The following is a 19,089-nucleotide window of genomic DNA, read 5'->3' on the forward strand; positions in this document are numbered from 1 at the left end:
ATAACGCGGTTCTGTTCGAGTGCGCAAAATGTTTTCGTTGCCCTATATTCTAACTGCGTGGAAACGAACGTCACAACTGTGCTGATGCACTGGCAGCATTAGTGCTGCTGTACCGTAAAAAAATCGCGCTTGCATTGGACGTGATTGTTTGTCTTGCGTGCCTGTGTGCGGTTCAAAGAGGTCAGCATACAACAAATCTTCGCAAGCTAAAAAATAAACCCCTTGATGTAGGACGTTTTCATGTAATCTCGACTAAAGTGTCGTGGCATACTTCCAAGGCCTGAGGGCATTACAGGAAGGAGTGGTAAATAACCAATGTTTTGCACCGTAAAAGAAAAAAAAACCAGTTACATAGCAAATAAAGAAAACATATTAGCAAAAGGCTTTATCAATGGCAGTCCTGAAGATGTCGGTGATGGCGGCGATGGAAGTTGGCAGGTAGTTACATTCTTTGCTAGTCTTCGGAATGAAAGATTCGCTGTAGGTATTAGTCCGACAAGGCGGCACACCAACTTAGTAGTTCTGGTATAGTGCCTAGAATGTACTATTCTAGGCACTATAGTTCTGGTCTGAGCACCATGACACGTAGATGGGAACGGAAAAATGAATGTCGTTTAGAATCTGGTTACAATCATAGATATCGTGGAACAATGAAAGGCAAGAGCATTTACGGCACAAAGATAGTTCGAATAAGTCAAGTGTTGCTTTCATTGATGATACGCTGGCATGCTGAGGGTGATTTGATAGAATGAAACAAGCTGCGCAGTTCTAGACATTCAATAATTGCTGGACGTGTAGTGTTTTTGAGGTCCCAGATAGTGCATGCGTAATCTAATTTAGGGCAAACAACTGTCACTGACGTTGTTATATATTACCTACTGTGTGTTACAGCATTTTGTCAGTTTTTTGTTCTATTGTATATTTTATGTCTACTGTTTGACGTCTGTTCAAATGTTGTGTTCCTAATGCTGGCTGCAGAGCTTCAACCTGCACCCTTATTTCTTTTTCCCACCCGGCGATAATCCCGATATGGGGATTGCAGTATCAACAAACTACAACGGGGGTGTTTGCCTAGCAACACTAGTTCTAGGTTGTAGCGGTTGGCTTAAACAGGTCGGCGCTATATCAAAACGGCGAAGCCAGCACTTCTCGTTGTCTTCTTCTCTTTCACTAGCACCATGCCCACTGCCCACTGCCTTCATTACAATCACTCCCCACCGAAAGAGTAGCCATCCTGGTGACCTAAGGAAAGGAGAACACAGGGGGGTCATGGCACTGCTTAAGCCGGGAGACGACAATTTCCTGGCCGCGACGACGCTGGTCAGAAGGCGCTTCTAATGGCTTGATAAGGTAGTTGACAGCGGATGTTTGTTTCACTACCCGATAAGGACCGTGATAATTGGAGAGCAGCTTGGACCAGCGCGAGCCAGACCAGCGAGCCAGGAGCAGAGCACATAGCCGTAGTGGATGAATCGTGGCGATGCTTTTGGCGCCACTGGCCCTGGGATGTGAACGAACGAGTGAGCTGGCGACATCATTCTTCAGCGTAAGCAGCCGCTCTAGAAACAGTCGTCCACTCCGAAGCATGTGGCCGGCAAGGTAGAATCGTGTCCATAGTGCTTAAAGGTTCGTGTCCGTAAAGTAGAAAGAAAGGGGAAAACCCAGTGGTGCTTTGCGTGGCGGTATTGTAAGCGTAGGTGACGAAAGGCAGAATGCGATCCCAATTCGAGTGCTCAGATGAAACATACATGGCCAACATGTCAAGGGTGTGGTTGAAACGTTCTGTCATCCTATTAGTTTGAGGATGATATGCCGTGGTAGTGCGGTGAATGATGCGACACACCTTTAGTAATGCTAAAATGACATCTGAAAGGAAAACGCGACCGCGGTCGCTCAGTAGTTCTCGAGGTGCTCCATGGGCCATGGAGCACCTCGACCAGACGTCCCGATTTAGGCGGGACAGTCCCGCTTTTGCAGCCATGGTCCCGGTGTCCCACTGAGGTACTTGTGGGACGGCGTTTTGTCCCGCTTTGGCTTTCCCGAACGAAGCGTTGGTTGATAAATAGCTCTCAGGATCATCTCCTTTGAAACATGGGCGGTGCGAGCAACGCGAGCAAGTTTATTTTTTCCTTTTTCTGCTTTCCAAATCGTATGTTTTCGGAACGGCCTAGAAAGATACCTTGTCTCCATCACTAGTGGCTTTATCCGCTCTATCCATCACAGTACGGCAGCACTGCCTGACCGTGGCCTCCCCAAACTCTCGTCTGCTTGCATGGCTGGCTAGATATTGGATAGGCCGGCCAAGGCTTGCTTCCGTGCTAGCTCGGAGGCTTGCGTTGTCCAGCGAGCCGCAGCCATAATCAAAGTCAACTGTCCCGATTTGTTGATGGCATGGTTGACGGCGCCTCGAAGTGACTTTGTCAGCTTTGTTTTTGGGTTTTCGACTTGTTTCGTCGTGTCGGCGGCGACAATGCCCAAACGCAAGTGCAAATTCACGGAACAGCTGGGAAAAGAGTACCCCTTCATCAAGAAAACTAAGTCAGAGGCGGATGTGCGCTGTGATGCATGTGGGGCAGACTTTTCAGTCGCTCACGGTGGACGTTCGGATGTAGTAAAACACATCAGCTCTGTCAAGCACAAGCAGTGTGTGTCGGCGGCTGCTAGTTCCAGTGCAGTAACCTGGTTCTTCAGACAGGAACGTGCCGGGGAAAAGGAGCTCCAACTTGCTGCATCAGAGGGTGTATTCGCCTTCCACACAATCGCTCACAACCATAGTTTCCGATCAATGGACTGCACTTCAAAGCTTGTGCAGAAATTGTTCAATGAAAAATTTTCCTGCGCTCGCGCAAAGGCAGAAGCGATTGCTTTGAACGTGCTTGCCCCGTTTGCAGAGGAAGAATTGAAGACAGACCTGCAGGAGGCTAAATTTATCTCAGTGTTCTGTGATGCTTCCAACCACAAGGATTTGAAGGTGCTCCCGATAATGGTGCGCTATTTCACCGCTGCTGCAGGAGTGCAGACGAAGCTCCTTGAGATTAACACCTTGCCAGGTGAGACTTCGGCAATGGTGAGCCAGTACATAATAGATGCACTCGAAGCCAACCAAGTCACATGAAAGCTGGTTGCTTTCAGTGCCGACAACGCAAATTGCAACTCTGGTGGTGCTGCGCGAAATGGGAAGAACAATGTGTTCTCGAGATTGCAAGATTCTATGGATCACAAGATCCTCGGAATTGGCTGCGCTGCGCACATAGTGCACAACACCGTTCAGACTGCTGCCGATTGCCTACCATTGGATATTGAAGCCGTGATTGTGAAAATCTACTCGTACTTTTACATTTGCACGGTCAGGGTGGAGTCTTTCAAAGAGTTTTGTGATTTTGCATCAGTGGAGTACCAGCAGCTTCTGGGCTATAGCAAGACCAGGTGGTTGGCATTGATGCCAGCTGTTGAGAGGGTCCTAAAGCTCTATCCAGCTTTAAAGGCATATTTTTTGTCCATATACAAGTGTCCGTCTCTCATCAAGTCGTTTTTCGAAGACCCATGTGGAGAGCTATGGCTCTATTTTCTGCATAGTCAAGCTGCTATGTTTGAAGCTACTGTACTCCAAATTGAAGGAGACACGAAGACAGCTGTGGAAGTATACAGTGCCTTAAGCCAGCTGCAGACCAAAGTGCAAGAAATATTTGAGCAATCATTTCTGCCATCAAGTGCGTGCTCAAGGGCAACAGAGCTCGAAGAATAGGGACAAGTTCGAAGAGAACAGGTTGTGAATACTGTGGTGAAGTTTTATGCAACTTGCGCGTCATACCTCGACCGATGGTGCCAGCAGTTTGATGAAGTCAGAAGCCTTCTATAGGTCTCGCTTGGGTCACCCCCATGCTGGGATGACGTGCAGGTAACTGTAGAACTCATAACTTCAGAGTTCAATCATGTCACTGTTGATGAGAATGCCATGTTTGATGAAATCAATAATGTTTCAGATTATGTGACCGCTGAAAAAATTAAGGAATGGAAGGCGCAGAAAATATCTGTTGGGGAATGCTGGGTGGAGATTCTCGGGCATTTCGAGAAGAATGATGTGCTTTGTGAGAACTTGATGACCGTGCTGGAATATTGCATGTGCCTGCCAGGTAGAAATGCACCAGTAGAGAGGGTGTTTTCTCTCATGAACAAGATATGGACCGCAGAGAAGACGCAGCTTAAAGTGGCGACACTAAAAGCCATGCTTGTGCTAAAGGTAAATGTACGCATGACGTGCGAGTAATACCTTGCAAAAAGGAACACTTGCTAAAGAAAATACATTCCAACCAGAAGTACGAAAGAAGGAGAAACTTTTCGCACGGGTTGGTTTAGAAAAATGAAAATGGATTTTGCGTGTTTGAAATAAAAATGTATGATTGAATGGTCTCTTCATGCCTACCTACCTGCCTACCCCCCCCCTCCCCCCCCCCCCGCGTCCCACTTTGGGTTCTATAGAATATGGTCTCATTATCCATGGCGTAAAATCAAGTTTTGAAGGATAAACCTGACAATATATTTTGCTGTGGCAGATGCTAGGGCTGAAGTTTCAGCGTACCGCGTGAGGTGGTCGATAGCAACAATAACCGAGCGGTTGCCGCTTGGAGTGTTGGGAAGCGGACCGTATAGGTCAATGCCGACGCGGTCGAATGCGTGCGCGGGGCATGTTAAAGGTTGCAAGGGGCCAGTGGCATGTTGAGGTGGCGTCTTGCGTCGTTGGCATATGTGGCATGACCGGACATACTGGCAAATGAAATGGTACATACCGCGCCGGTAGTACCGAAGCTGGAGGCGAGAGTATGTCTTTAAAGGGAAGCTGAAAGCTTTTCCAGAAAAAATGAGTGAAGAGCAGTACGTCGCAGTTTTCAACCCTCTGAATTCGAATATCGCATCAAAATTGAGTGAAATAAAGCGCAAACATATTTTATTTCGACAAAAAGTGCAGCAGCAAACACGTCCAGCTCACGCGTCTCGTTTCCGCCCGTGATTGGTCGGGCGCCTTGTGAGGTCAACAATGGTGTTCGTCCGGACCAACTGCTGCCGCTACACACGAAGCACGGTGCAAGGTAGTTTGGTGCTGTTTTGCTGAGGTGGTCATGTAAAATTTCGAGAGCTTGCGTTTCTCTGAGGATCGCTCGTCGCCCGGAAGTGCTATGAACGACTAGCCAATAGTGCGAAGCCGGAACTGGATGTACATAACTCAAATACTACTGTTTGTCGCACAGAACGAGCAAACTATCGAATTTTACACGTGCAAGAATAAGAACCTAGTGCAAAACCTTCAGAAATATGTTATGCTCCTTTTTCAGTAAAATACATCAACTTAAATTGATAAAGCATGCGTCACGCTAGTTTCGGCGCGTATATTGCTGCCCTCATACCGGGAAGTCGTCGCTCAAACCCGTCGCTCGCGTGGAGTTCGGTTCGCAGGCGACGAGTGAACGCGACAGCCATCGCCTCGCTTGTCGCGCTGTCGCTGTCACGTGCAAGATCACTTGTAAGGGGTTTATACTTTATTCCCTACATGTACAAGCCGATTGCGAAGAGCCGGCCTCTCCAAGATGCGAAAAATGCTGGTGCAAGCACTGCTTTCCAAGCGAACGAAGGGAAAGTGTTAGCATCTCCTTGTGTTGGAAATGTTCTTTGGCGAGTATATTTTTTTGCCAAGCTGCATTCAGCGTTCCAGTGAGTACGTTTCCGGGAAAACAACTGTAGTGTTATGTTCCTGCATGCCTCCTCGTAGAACGTAAGCAGTGATGCGACCTTCGGCATTTGTGCGCTGCCCCAAAGCTGTCGGCAATCTACACAGACGGTTTAAACGCGGGAAAAGTTTACCGGCTGTAGTGGCACGTGTAGTATAGAACCTTCATCAGCGCTCCATCCGCACGCTACTCGTAACCGGCGAATTCCGTCGGCTACGTGAGATGGTTCCCTATTGAAAATTTGCCCGATGCTGGGCATAGTGGAATCCATCATCCATCATCATGGTGGATTATGGTGATGGGTAGCATGCCGGGTGGCACGGTGGGTGCTGGGTGGCACGGTGGGTGCTGGGTGACATGGTGGGTGACGGGTGGCACGGTGGGTGCTGGGCGGCATGGTGGTTGCTGGGCACGGCGGATGCTGGGCAGCATGGTGGATGCTGGGCAGCACGGTGGATGCTGGGCAGCACGGTGGATGCTGGCTGGCGCGGTGGACGCTGGGTTGGATATCATTGTGGGAACAGCACGTCAAAGGCAAGTTGTGTGATGAATTGAAGGAGCAGCCATTGCTATTTGGAAGCTCATGACAGGCTATCTTTATGTGATGTTGAGTCTTGTGAAGTGTACAGTCTGTATATACATGTGGCCAAGTATACGGCTTTTTCCATGCCATAATGAATCAATCTGTAAAGCACCATACTATGTAGCATATCATCACACTTTATTGAAAAAGCGTCATTGGACTTATACTGTATTTACTTTTGCACTTGCTTGCCCCGGCGATATGCTTCTGTAAAATAAAGCTTCGAAGGTGCTTCCGCAGAGAAGCAAGGTGGTTTTCCGGAGGTGGTGCTGGTGGCCCCATTGGATGGTCACTTATGTATTTCTCCAGGCGGCCTAAAGGAAGAGTGCAATAAATGTAGAAATAAATTGTTTTTGCAATGATTTGTAGCGATAAGTGAATGAAGGAAATCTGTTGCAATCACTTCAATAGCAAGATCGATTCAACAAAAGTTTCAGATAACAAAATGCAGCAAATGTTACACACAAACATGCTACCCAATGCGCAAGCCAGCACAGGTTTATTTGCAGTCAGAATGCATACACATGCATCGCACTGTTTTGCAGATTCACATGGGATTTTTGTATGTTTTTTGCCAAAGCCATGCCTCTTCTCATCGGGAGGTTGGCTTAACTGCAAAATTTAGTCACATGGCAGCTGTACTCAAAGCCTTATGGGTCGATATTTGGCTTCTGATTTTGCATAACTTGTCTGCTCTTCGACTGCCCAAACTCCTGTCAGATTGGGAGAGCCACAATTTGGCTACACTGTCTCTAACGCATGCAGGAGAGCTGCAAGATGCAAGCTGTCTGGTTTGTCCATTCTATCATTTGTTGAAAGAATGACTTGAGTAGCGTAGCAGCAATGCGTCGGGTAATTTTGAAGGACTTAAGATGGCGACAAGGAGTCCGGGATGCAATGCATGTGGTAGTTGGAAGGCAGAGGCATGCTCTTTTAGGGATGTTAGCCTCAGTAGCTCAACGTAGGTGTTGTCATGGTGGTATACAGAACTGTGTGGCTGATGCGCAGAAAAAGGCATCCTGGCATCTGGGACTTTGGAATGTGTTGGTGTTCAAAGAATATAATACAAAACAGACAAAAAAAAGGGGGGAACTGAAACCGGAATAATGAATAGGAGGCTGACATGATTAAAAGCAAGCTGAGGCAGATGTGCATGGGAAAAAGGGTCGTAAAGTTGATATAAACGTTAAAACATGAAAGACTATATTAAATTGAGTAGTAGGCAAGTAAAAATTGGAAGTGGTGATATAGGTGAGGTTAAGAATTAAGTTTAGCTGGTGACACAATGTGTTTTGTGCCTTGGTTGATGACATGAGACTTTCAGATTTAAGTTACAGCTTTAAAGCTTTTAAAGATCCAAAGTTGCTATGTGTTAATTCCCATTGGATGTAGACATTTAAACTTGTGTAGGAGTTATGATTCCGTATATTTCCCCTAGCGAGGTGAGCAGAAATTTGTTTGTAGTATATAGAGCCTTGCTTTGTCACATATATGACATGTTCATTGAAGTGGCTGGCTACTGCTTTAAGTAAATTGTGTTTTGTATCTGCGCAGTAACCGTTCAGTCTTTTATGAATTTGTTGTCCAGTCTCACCTATGTATTATTTGCTACAAGTGGCACATTCTAGACAGTAGACTACATTGCTTGATGTGCAGGTGAAACTCGAAGTTACCTTGTTTGAGTACTTTGATGCTGTACTTTTTACTGTAGCAGCAGATTAAATATGTTTGCATGTAGAGTACCCGGGTGGCCAAAGGGACTTGTTCCTAACTGCGTCTTTGTCCTTAGTTTGGCATGTACAAGAATATCCTTATTATTAGTGTTGCATCTCAAGACTACTGTGGGCAGGGCGGGAAAAATCTTATGTTTCTGGTTGCTGGTGAGAATTGGGCAGTATTTATTGAGGATGTTGTTCACGTTTGGAAGTGTGTTTGAGAATTTAGTAGTAAGAAGAGGCGTTGATTTTGTGATCCTAGGGTGGGGCTTGAGGACCTCGGCTCAGTCAAGTTTGGTTGCATCGGTGTAGGCTTTCTGAAGGGCACTCTTTGGGGTGGTTCCCGTTTGATAGGGTTTCTCTAATGTTATCAAGTCTACCTATGTAGTCTTGGTTTTCAACACACATCCGACGTAGCCGTGTGGCTTGGCCTTTAAAGATGCCTTCTTTGCAATGTCTGGAATGGTGGCTTGTATATTCTAGGTACTACTGTTTGCCAAAGGTTTCCTATACAGCATTGTCTTAAGTCTCCCATTGTCAATATATATTGTTGTATCCAGAAAGTTTATGCGCTCCATTGAAGGTGTTGATGTGAATTTTATTGTTGGGTGAAAAGAATTTAGAAATCCTACATATTTATCTAGGCTGTCTTGACCATGTCCCCATATTATGAATATGTCGTTTATGTAGTGTAGGTATGTGTGGGGCTTGTCAGTGCAGCGCGATAGAAAATCTGCTTTTAGAATTACCATAAATATGCTCGCATAAATATGTTTTCCCATGTACACATGCTTTAGCCCGCTTTTGCTCATGTCGCCCTCTTATTTGTTATTCCAGTTTCGGTTCGCCCCCACATTTGTCTGTTGTTATTTTTTCTAAATGCCCTCACCACATTCCAAAGTACCAGACGCCAGGATACCTTCTTCAGTGCCTCAGTGACACAGGGTATCGCCACTTTTGCATACCGCTGTGACGACACCTACGTTGAGCTACTGGGACTAAAGTCCCTAGAAAGACCATGCCGCTGCCTTCCAGCTACCCCATGCACTGCATTCCAGACTCCTTGTCACCATCTTAACTCCTAAATTATTCGACGCATTGCTGCTATGCCACTGAAGTCATTCTTTGAACTGATGTCTTTTTGGGTCTTTTTTGTTACTCGAGCACTGACAGCCTGTTTTAAAGCCACGAGAACATGCTGCCAAAGACACCCCTGAATGCTCCCTAACCTCTCGCTTCCCGAACACCCTCCTATGCCCTTATTTTTCTTTTCTTTTTTCTTTCCCTCTTGGTCTCTTTCTTTATGTCTCCTTTTCTCCCCACCTTCCCACTCCCACTCTCGTTCCCTCGTCTTAGGAATCATGTTTACAGACATCAGGCGACAGCACTCATTCTCTTTCAAGTCTCTCCCTTTACAACCAGCCACTCCCGACAACTGCACGTGACGTCACTCTGCTAACCCTTTAAAACTAACACACCGAAAATGGCGAGGCAGCTTTTGACGAAGATATGTCGTCCTATCAAAATGTTGGCCAGCCTTTCTGAGGCACTTTATCCCTGTTTATAACCTTTACATCACAATAATCAGAATAGTGTTTTGAAATTGCATGGCTGTGAATGCTGCAGATTGTAAAGCAGCAAATCAGGTGGCCACAGTCAACACTTTGGAACTGCAGTGGTTTAAAAGGCTTCTTTTAGACTACAATTTCCAAGCTGTGTCGGAAACCAATTTTCTTGAGAAGCATTATTTCAAAAACAGTGAAATGAAAGCTTCAGTATGGAACGCTACAATAACACTTGCCAAGTCTCCATTAGAATTTTGAAGACAATGAGGTGCTTAAATGTTCAATTCTGTTATTAAGACAATAAGCAGCAAGCGAATGCAAGCTGCCACCCGACTTCATTGTTTTTCATTCAAACTGATTATGGCGGAAACCTTGTGGGTGGTTTTCGCCGGAAACCCATATCTCGAAATTATCTTGTGCTGCTTTTCATACCCACAGAGACATTTAAATTGTGCGCCGAGACACAGTGCATATACAATAGAAGAAAAAGATATACATATAGGCACTTGCCTCATTCTTGCTTTGGCATTTCTTGTCGTTCTGTATACATCATGCAATGCTAACTCATTCAGATAACTTGTAGATATGCAGTTATGTTTCTTAAATGAGGTGACTGTTGACTTACTCTGCAAAGCAGCAACTTTCTCCGGTGTTGCCGGAAGCTTCCTGGATGCGTGGCACATTGTCCGGCAGGTCTGTCCAGTCAGGCTACTTTCATCTGCTTGCAGTGGTGTCCACAGGTTCCATGCCAACTCTAATGTGCACATTCTGTCGGAAGGAGACTTGAATATGTAATGCCACTTGTTGAGTGGCATCACAAATCCCACACCAATCTGTACCTGCAATAGATATGAAGTGTTTCTTTTTCCTGAGCAGTACTCTTAACACTAAAACACACTTGTATTAAACAATATGATATACGTTAATTAGGTACGTCAATTTCTGATGCAACTGCCCCTCGAACAAGTTTTAAAAGATGGGGTTAAACCCAACCTCACCAAGAAATTCATTTTTGTGTAAAAGATTAAACTAATAAAATTTTCCCATTTTAAGGGCAGCAAACACTCACATTTCATACATTCTAACCTTGCAATAATGAAATTAACGAAGAAAGTGAAACAATTGATTCAAATAGGTGCACCGCAATGCAGAGAACAGTGCAGCACATGTTACCTAGAGAGCTACGCATGCCAGTCTCCAAAGGCCACTGCCATCACACACTACATGGCCTTGTTCTAAAGCCCACTGGAGACATGCCTTGAAAGTACGATAACCCTTGCCTGGTTGAAAACGAGTGAATTCCCTTGCGGCCTCTGAAAACCACTTGCACCACTCACTTATCTCAGCAGTTATATTTTGGTCACGACTAAACTGCAGCGACGAATGCGCCAAGTCCCGTCACAACTTCGAACTTGGTGTGCACGCTCCTTTTACTGCGACCAGGTTTGAAGTGTTTGTTGTAACAGTACAGCGCTATTGAGTATGTTCATATATGTGGACACAGTTTCAACAAGCATGGTTAGAAAATCGTAAATTAATGCAATGAAAAATGGTGATTTTAACCAACAATTCGTTATATGTGGGATTCTTATAAGTGAGAACTGTAGTGCATATGAATGTCAACTGCGAGAATTTTTTTAATATGGTGCTCCAGTAACAGCAAAAGTAAAGGCATTTGATAAACTGCCGAAAGCCACCACTGTTTCTCACTTCTCCGCTACACTTCTTACTCGCGCCTTTTTTTTCTGCACTACAAATGCAGCTAAAGCTAAGAGTTGCATTGCACAGCAGAAGCAAGCATCCTCCAGTCACAGCCCCTGATCCCCCTCCCCATGAAGCTGGCTGAATGGAAGTTTCAGTGTGCATAATCCGTGAGCCCTCCACCACTGTCGGAACCCAAAACTGTTTGAGATACCTAAACCAGGGTTTTCACAAAGTCTCAGGGAGAGAAATTAAAGGATATTCAAGGACTTTCCAGTCCCTGTGAAAGATTTTTAAAAGGTTCAAGGCCCTATGCAAAAGCAGGAGATAAGATCAGCATGCTCATCTTCTCCTAAAGTTAAAGTGCCTACTGTTTGAATAAAAGCCTTGAAGTTCAGTGCTTGTGTTCAGCAGTATCTGTGCCTTTCTATATGCCCCTTTTTGTGCTGATGACAAGTTGCACAGTTCAAACTAAACCATTATCGAGCTTAACAAACATGAACATTAACAAACATGAAGGTGACGTTTCTCGAGGCTGAAGTGTACCGTGAAACATCGCTACTACAAACACCACATTAACAAACTTTTCATATTAACGAACTATTCTGCAAAGCCAACATTTTTGGGCTCTCCGTGAAAACCTCAATGGCTTTGGACCTGTTGCATTTCAAAATTGTACTCGTTTAAACATTGACAACCTTATGGAATTTTTAAGATTTTACCTTTGCTCTACAGCAGTCCCTTGTAATCAAAGCCCCGTCCTTCAAAAGGAGGGGATTTGTATTAAATCAATGTATTGCTCCTGTTTAAGTGATCTGTTATTATTTTGTGACAAACATATTTGCACATGCCTTGATACAGCATGCGCATCTAAGATTATACATATTTTCATATATGTTGATAATTAGCGAGTTATCCTAAAGGATGTGTGGCCTGAGCATACTGAAGAGCTTGTGAACCAAGTCCTTGGTGCTTTTGATTCTTGTGGCAAAAGATTCAAATTCACGTCTGAGTTACCTGAAGAGGGGTGCCTTCAATTCATATCAATATTGTTTTTATGACGGTCAGGTGCGCTATTCATACCATCCATGGTCCAAAAGCCAGTCCTTAGCTACAGTTTAGCCCATTGCAAAATTCTGAAAAGACACATTGCAAAATAGTGCGTGCATACTCCTCTCAAAAAGTTTTGTGACCATAACGTTGCATGCAGCCTTCAGCTCCAAGTACTATGCCTGCAAAATTATGGGCTTCTATAGCAGGAAGCCCGATTAAAGAAGTGAATTGAGGGAGCCAGACATACCACAATGAGCTTGAAACTAAAAAGGCATGGCCTGTTGTGCCATACATTCATGACTTCACCCAACGCCTCAAGAAAGTGGCTGGGAAATCCGCCACCCTGGTCATTTTTTCGGCACTTGGAGGGCTTGTACGCATGTGCAATGTCGTGAATAGCGCTGCCAAGGCAGACTGCAGATCACAGGACACTAGATGTTTCGAGAAGTGCAGAGTGGGTGTGGTGTGCAGGATGCCACTTTCATGTGGCAAATGTTATGCGAGCTAGACCAGCCGATGCGCCAATGAAAGTCTGAGAGAGCACCGCACTGCTGTTAAGTCGGTGGCAGGGGGTGAACATATGGCAGATCACGGCAGGCGATGCTTGTGCAAGCCTGACTTTCAGGGCACCTGTGTCATGCGCAGCTTTGCAAAGCAAGCTAGAAAAATATTTGAAACATTGCGCATTAACAATGAAGTTGATAAACGAGTCCTTGCATGACAAGAAAAACGCATATCTCATGCGGAAGTGGAATTCCCTTGAGTGACAATTGCACCTTCTACATCTTTTTGTAGGTTTTTGCGCAATATGTGCATTGCTGCTTTTTATCATTAAGCCCTTCAGTTGATGTCTAGCGCCCGTCCAGTCTGTGTCTCTGTGTGTGTGTGTGTGCCTTTGCGCTTGTCATGATGTCCAAGTTCAGCTATCACCTACTAGCACTAAATATTGCATTAATGAGAAGTACATATTAGCACGCTTTATAAAAAGCCGGAGGAGTAGCACTATGCTGACCGGAAATGAGAAATAGTAAGAATATTCAGGCTCAAAACAACATTTCAAGTTTATCAACACTGACAAGCAAGTAACTGAGAAAGTTGGTGTACGTTAAAGTTTATCTTTTGAGTGATATAAGGGACAGGAGGAAGACAACAGGACACAAAAGCTACCAATTCAACATTAATTTTGATGCAAAAATTAAATATAATATTTATACTGCGTGTGCCCTTGTACTGCACAAGCGATCTTTTAAGACAAAGGGCACAAGTTGCAATACAAATGTACAAAGTCATGATAAACAGTACTTGCATAAAAATAGAACAAATAAGCACGGAGTGATCACTATTCCGTGTCATTTAGAGAGTATTCCTCTTTGTAATGCAATCTTAATGAGCACTGGCTGACAGGTGCCCCTCTTTTTTAAATGGTATGCCTCAGTGATATTGTTGATCAATCGGTTGCCTTAAGTAAAGAAAACAGATGAACAATCTAAATCTGGCGTGCATCACCAGTCGTGTCAATGCATTGTCAAGTGGGACGAGCATACTTGCCCCTTGAGTGAATAATGGTGCTCTCCTGGGCACATGGTGATGCACTTGCCAGTCTGCCCCATGTACAAGGTGATCCATTCTTAGTACGAAGATGGTGCAGAGTGGCCGAACTCCGCGGATTGCCAGCGTGCATGGCATGGCTGTGCAATGAAGCTAAGCGGCGCAAGCGCACAGGCGCTTAGAGGTGGGACTTCATGGCCAGCGCCCGTGAGAGCATTTACAGCGTTACGGTACTCCACAAGCCACTCATTCAGGCACCTGTTTGTTCAATATACCACTTTCCACAGGGAAGTGGAATGTAGTATGCCACCACTACATATCATTTAACAAAGTGGGTGACATGCTCCTTAGTGCATGTACCTTGACTCCCGGCAATGTTTACCAACCTGCACATTCTTGTGAGCATTAGTGGTGCTGAAAAAAACGCCTACACCACACTTGTTCGCCACCTTTCTTCTAGGCGGTGGGACACCCTGTGTACGTATGACAGAGCTGCACGGCTACCACTGGGACATGCGTTACTGCACGTCCAGTGGGCAATGTGGTAGTGCCAATGACTTTCTTGTTGTGCTGGCTTTGCTGTTAAAAACATTGTGCGTGTTTTTGAACAGTGTTCAGTAGGACTCAAGTTCACACGAGTTGCCAGAAGATGGTCGCATGCAATCATTCGATATTCGTATAATTTTAAATCATACTTTCCTTTCTTATATATACTCTCTTAGGAAAAAGAAGCCCTTGCTCGACTACTGTTTGGAACACTCCATGTTAAAAGATGCATAGCTCCTAGCTGCCCGAGAGCTGTTCTGGTTAAATCTTGTGCACCAGGTTTCCTGCAGCACTCAGCAACAAGCGAGCCATTTATGTAGGGCCAACTATCTCGATAACACCTTGGTGTCAGTTACTAGGAGCCTCATTAAAGAGGTAAAAACTGATCTGGCAGCTGCTCGGTGCAATAACGCACGTCCCAGTGGGCGCCCTGTGGCTGTGCCATATGTACAAGGGGTGTCCCACCACCTAAAGAAAGTGGCAAACCAGTGCAGTGCAGGTGTTTTCTTCAGCGCCACTAAAGCTCGCAAGAATGTGCAGGTTGGTAAGCAATGCCGGGAATCATGGTACATGCACTAAGGAGCATGTCACTCACTTTCTTAACTGCAATGTGGGGGTGGTATACAAGATTTCACTTCCCTGTAGAAAGTGCTGTATTGGACAAATGAGCAGGTGCCTGAATGAGAGGCTTAGGGAGCACCGGAACGCTGTGAACGCTCTAGCAGGCACTGCCAATTTGGCTGACCACTGCCGAAGATGTGCTCGTAAATGCTACCTGTGTTTTCAAAACAAGCAAGTGCTCAGACGGTTTGCCAGGCAGTTAGATAAGGAAATATTTGGTGTTTGGCATTTCAAAAGCTGCTGATGAAGCTGTAAGCACTCCCTCACTGATAAAGGAGTGTTTGTTGTACCTTGAGAAGAACCTGGTAAACAGTGGTAAGCATGCTGCATGCTTAGACCTGTGACATATTTGCCCATTACACTTTGAATCCTTACATGTGCAGAAACAGCACAAGCGTGTAGCATAAACGGAAAGGAAAGTGGATATAAAAAGTATAACATAGGAAAGTTTCAAATCAATAAAACAAAGGGTAGATATAATGTGTACTAAGTAAAATAAGATGTAACATGCAGCCAAGTGATTGATGCAAAAAAAAAACAACCTCAAGACAGGTTAGGTCTAGTTTGAAAGTGAACAAGGTAATGTGTACATAATGTCTACAAACACAAATAAGCAGCAAGTTGAATAAAGTTGAACAGATATTTAGCCGATATAGTAAGCAGTGCTGAGTAATATGTCCATAAACATATCGACGAAAGATACCAAAATCCTACTTTTGCAAACATACACTTCAGTCATACCTGACCAGACCATCCGATTACACACCGTGCTGCTGCAGCCATAGCTCCTCCCCGACGTGGACACTGTTGTTGGTCACGGCCTCGCCACTGCAAGATAAGTTCTGTGTTAACTTATAGCAGTGGCACTTTAAAAAGTCACATTGTGAACACAAGCAAGGAGCACCTAAAAAGTCACAAAAACAATGTTTGCACCACTGCAAGGTGGGAACAGAGCACAAGGTCGAAGTCACTGATGAATATCGTAATAATAGGGACCCTTTCATGACAGCAAAATTTTAAGACATGCAGCTACAGTAGATTACAAACAAATGTTTGTTTACGTAACAATTCATTTTTTTTCTATCACTTACTTAAAGCAACTTTCCCTTGTCAAGTTATGTCAAAGTTATGTCAAAACACGTTGTCTCAAAACGTAAGCTGTAGTAGTAGCAAGCCGTGATTGCTTACATTTTTTAGCCCAAACCCTATTAGGGAGATTTCGTGCGCGACGGCTTTGAGCGAGAAAACGGGCCGTCGCGCGAACAGATCGCTCGTTCTTGTCGCCTGGTTCTGGAAATCTAGAATTCGTCGCTCGTCGCCCAGAAGTGCTATGGGCGACTAGACAACAGCGTGAAGCCCGAACTGGATGTACATCAGTCGAGTCTACTGCTTGTTGCACGGAACGAGCAAACGACTATTTTGATACGTGCAAGGTTAAGAACCTACTGCAAGACTTTAAAGAAATGTTTTACGCTGCTCCTTTGAGTAAAACACAGCAACTTAAATTAATAAAGCACACGTTTGACCACTATTGGCGCGTATTTGCTGCCCTCATACCAGCAACACCGGGGAGACGGCTCTCAATGTCGTCGCTCGCATAGGGTACCGATTGTAGGAAACGAGCGAGCGCGACAGCCATCTACATCGCGTCGCTGTCGCACGCAAGATCACTTGCATGGTGTTTATACTTTTTCCCTATAACTGCTCGGAAACCGACAACCGCGTAAACAGAGATTATTTACAACCTCCAAGCATACGCGAGAGGAAACGTCATTGCAGTAAGAATAGGTGAAGAGGCAGATGAGTAATTATTATCCAACTTCAGCAGAAAAGCGGCAGCTCGCGCAAATGAGGACTGTTGCCGAACCTAACCCCTCTCACCGGAAGGAAACGCTCATCTACATTTTTCATTTAGCATTAAGCCAATAAAATTGCGCAACCAAATTATGTCAACCAGCGCTTAGCAAGCATCAGCACAGTCAATGTCGTCGCGGGAGTCCTATTTCCTACGCTCGCAAGGCGCTCTATGCACACACGAGAAGCACGCACAGCATGCGTGTAGGTAGGAAGCACGAGTACTCACCTTTTAAATGGTACGTACGATGCGGTCGAAAAGCGCCCTCCAAGTTGCCGGAGCTGCAAAGTTATTCCCGCATACACGCAGTTGCGTAGTGGACGACCTGCGGAACGCTAATAATGCGCATCATTTCTTTGCGGCGTCCACCGAACTTTCCACAATCACCACGGACAAAGGGAACGCACTCCATGGCATGAAAATCGTTGGTCCACGTTTGCCTGGCGCACCACGCATACCGCGAGTTTGCAGCGAGACACAAGCTATCTTCTGACACTTTTGTGCACGCGAACTAAGTCACAATTCATTACAGCAAACGCAAAAACACGATCAAACAAACACATCGTAGCAACTCGTACGACCGACAGCACATGTAAACAAGGGAACAAGATTGGCGGATGGATACTATGAGCAACCACTTTGAAACGGGGCGGTGGGTGGCGCCACCTGTGAAATTGGGAGTTTGGTTGGCCTTCGCGTGGATTAAAATAATAACCAGCACACACTCGCTTTGTGCCTTGTTGCGCCCAACTACATATAGATGTTGCAATGCATAAACAACCATCGCACAGTTTATATTATCCGCTATACTTTAGCGCAGAAAGAAATTCTATGACGTATTTTCGATTTCCAGGAGCTTCCGCCGCATGCGGGCAGTAAAAAGATGGCCTTCGAGATTCGCATATGCCATTCTTAGGAAGCCTTCTCTGGGCTGTAATTTGAAGAAATATATATAAAAAGGTTTAGTAAAAAAGAAAAAAAAAAGGTGTGGAAAGCGAGGGGGTGGAGCCCCTAGCCCAGAACTCCACTGGCTTGTGCGGTCCGCCGTGCCTGGTCGAGGCTGGCGAGCCAAGTCTCCCATTGCTCCCTTCCGGAAAGTTTGCCGCCTACTTTCATCTGTTTTGAAGCCCATCCATGCCCACCCACGACGCCTTGCGCTACTGCCCTTGCATTGACCCGTGCTAACCTGCGCCGTCACTTCGTTTTAAACGACGTTGCTTTTGTCACTAGCACTAGAAATCGTTGACATGATCTCGGAGGTACACGTCCAGTGTGCGATGTTTCCGTGCGCGTTGTAACTTATTCAGTCAGAAAGCATCAAATCTACGAGGATTAATCGCTCGTGTGGCGCGGGTTACACCCTTGTCTTCCGCATTGCTTTCGTGTTGGTGTGGTGAATGTGTGCGTATTGCGCTCCTGTCGTCCAAGCCTTCTGTATTTATCGTGCGGCCCACGAATATTCCTCGAAAAAACCACAATATGTCTCTGCCGCGTGAATGTGTCCTATGTGGTGGGTGCCAGAAATGTGCGGCGGTGTATGTACAATATGTTCGCAGGCAAGTGCTACCGTGCATTCCAGCGAATAGACGCGGCTGCTTATGCACGGTTTTATTCAGTGTTTCTTCATTAGCTTTGTGATTTACTTGCGTCTGCGATAGAATCCACAAGGTACCCCAGTTAATAAAGACAACAGGAATTCATGTCGCAACTAGAGAAATTTCTGTTGTACGACAGAAGTTCCTCACGTTTCCGTAGTTGACAGACATTCCTGACGTTACGACAGAAATTCTGATGTCGCAACAGAAGCATTCTGTCGCGAAGACCAAGATCTCTGAAGTCGCAACAGAAACGTTCTGTCGCGACAACAAGAGTTCTGAAGTCGGAACAACAGCTTTCTATCATGACAGCGACTCTGACATTACGACAGCAATTCTGACGTCGCAACAGAAACATTCGGTCGCGACGGCCAAGAGTTCTGAAGTCGCAACAGAAGCGCTTTCCGTCGCTGCTCATTAAAATTGTTTGTCAGTTTCGCATCGGTGGTGTGCACTGTACTTTTCTCTTGCGCGGTATTCAACCGTGCTTCTCTCAAGCCGGCAATGCTGATAGCACCGACACCGGTATTAAAGTCGACGTGGCCAATTGTTATAGTTCTGCCGTGACCACGCGGCACCTACCC

General features: G+C 45.4%; 1 protein-coding gene and 1 long non-coding RNA gene across 2 annotated transcripts; one reads left to right on the forward strand and one right to left on the reverse strand.

Moving 5' to 3' along the window:
- The first annotated feature begins 2,404 nt into the window (after positions 1-2,404).
- Positions 2,405-3,115, forward strand: LOC126517472 (uncharacterized). Its single transcript, XM_050167195.3, has one exon. It carries the CDS (start codon positions 2,471-2,473, stop codon positions 3,113-3,115), a length of 645 nt encoding a protein of 214 aa, XP_050023152.1. The 5' UTR covers positions 2,405-2,470.
- A 3,285-nt stretch (positions 3,116-6,400) lies between these two features.
- On the reverse strand, positions 6,401-18,364 carry LOC129381369 (uncharacterized). Its single transcript, XR_008609560.2, has 4 exons — positions 17,139-18,364; positions 15,797-15,883; positions 10,212-10,425; positions 6,401-6,620 (listed from the first exon to the last, which is right to left on the reverse strand). It is a non-coding gene; the product is annotated as an uncharacterized lncRNA (long non-coding RNA).
- Between the last annotated feature and the right edge of the window lie 725 nt (positions 18,365-19,089).

Source organism: Dermacentor andersoni, unplaced genomic scaffold, assembly GCF_023375885.2.
Source record: "Dermacentor andersoni unplaced genomic scaffold, qqDerAnde1_hic_scaffold ctg00000033.1, whole genome shotgun sequence".
In the NCBI taxonomy this organism is placed as follows: domain Eukaryota; kingdom Metazoa; phylum Arthropoda; class Arachnida; order Ixodida; family Ixodidae; genus Dermacentor; species Dermacentor andersoni.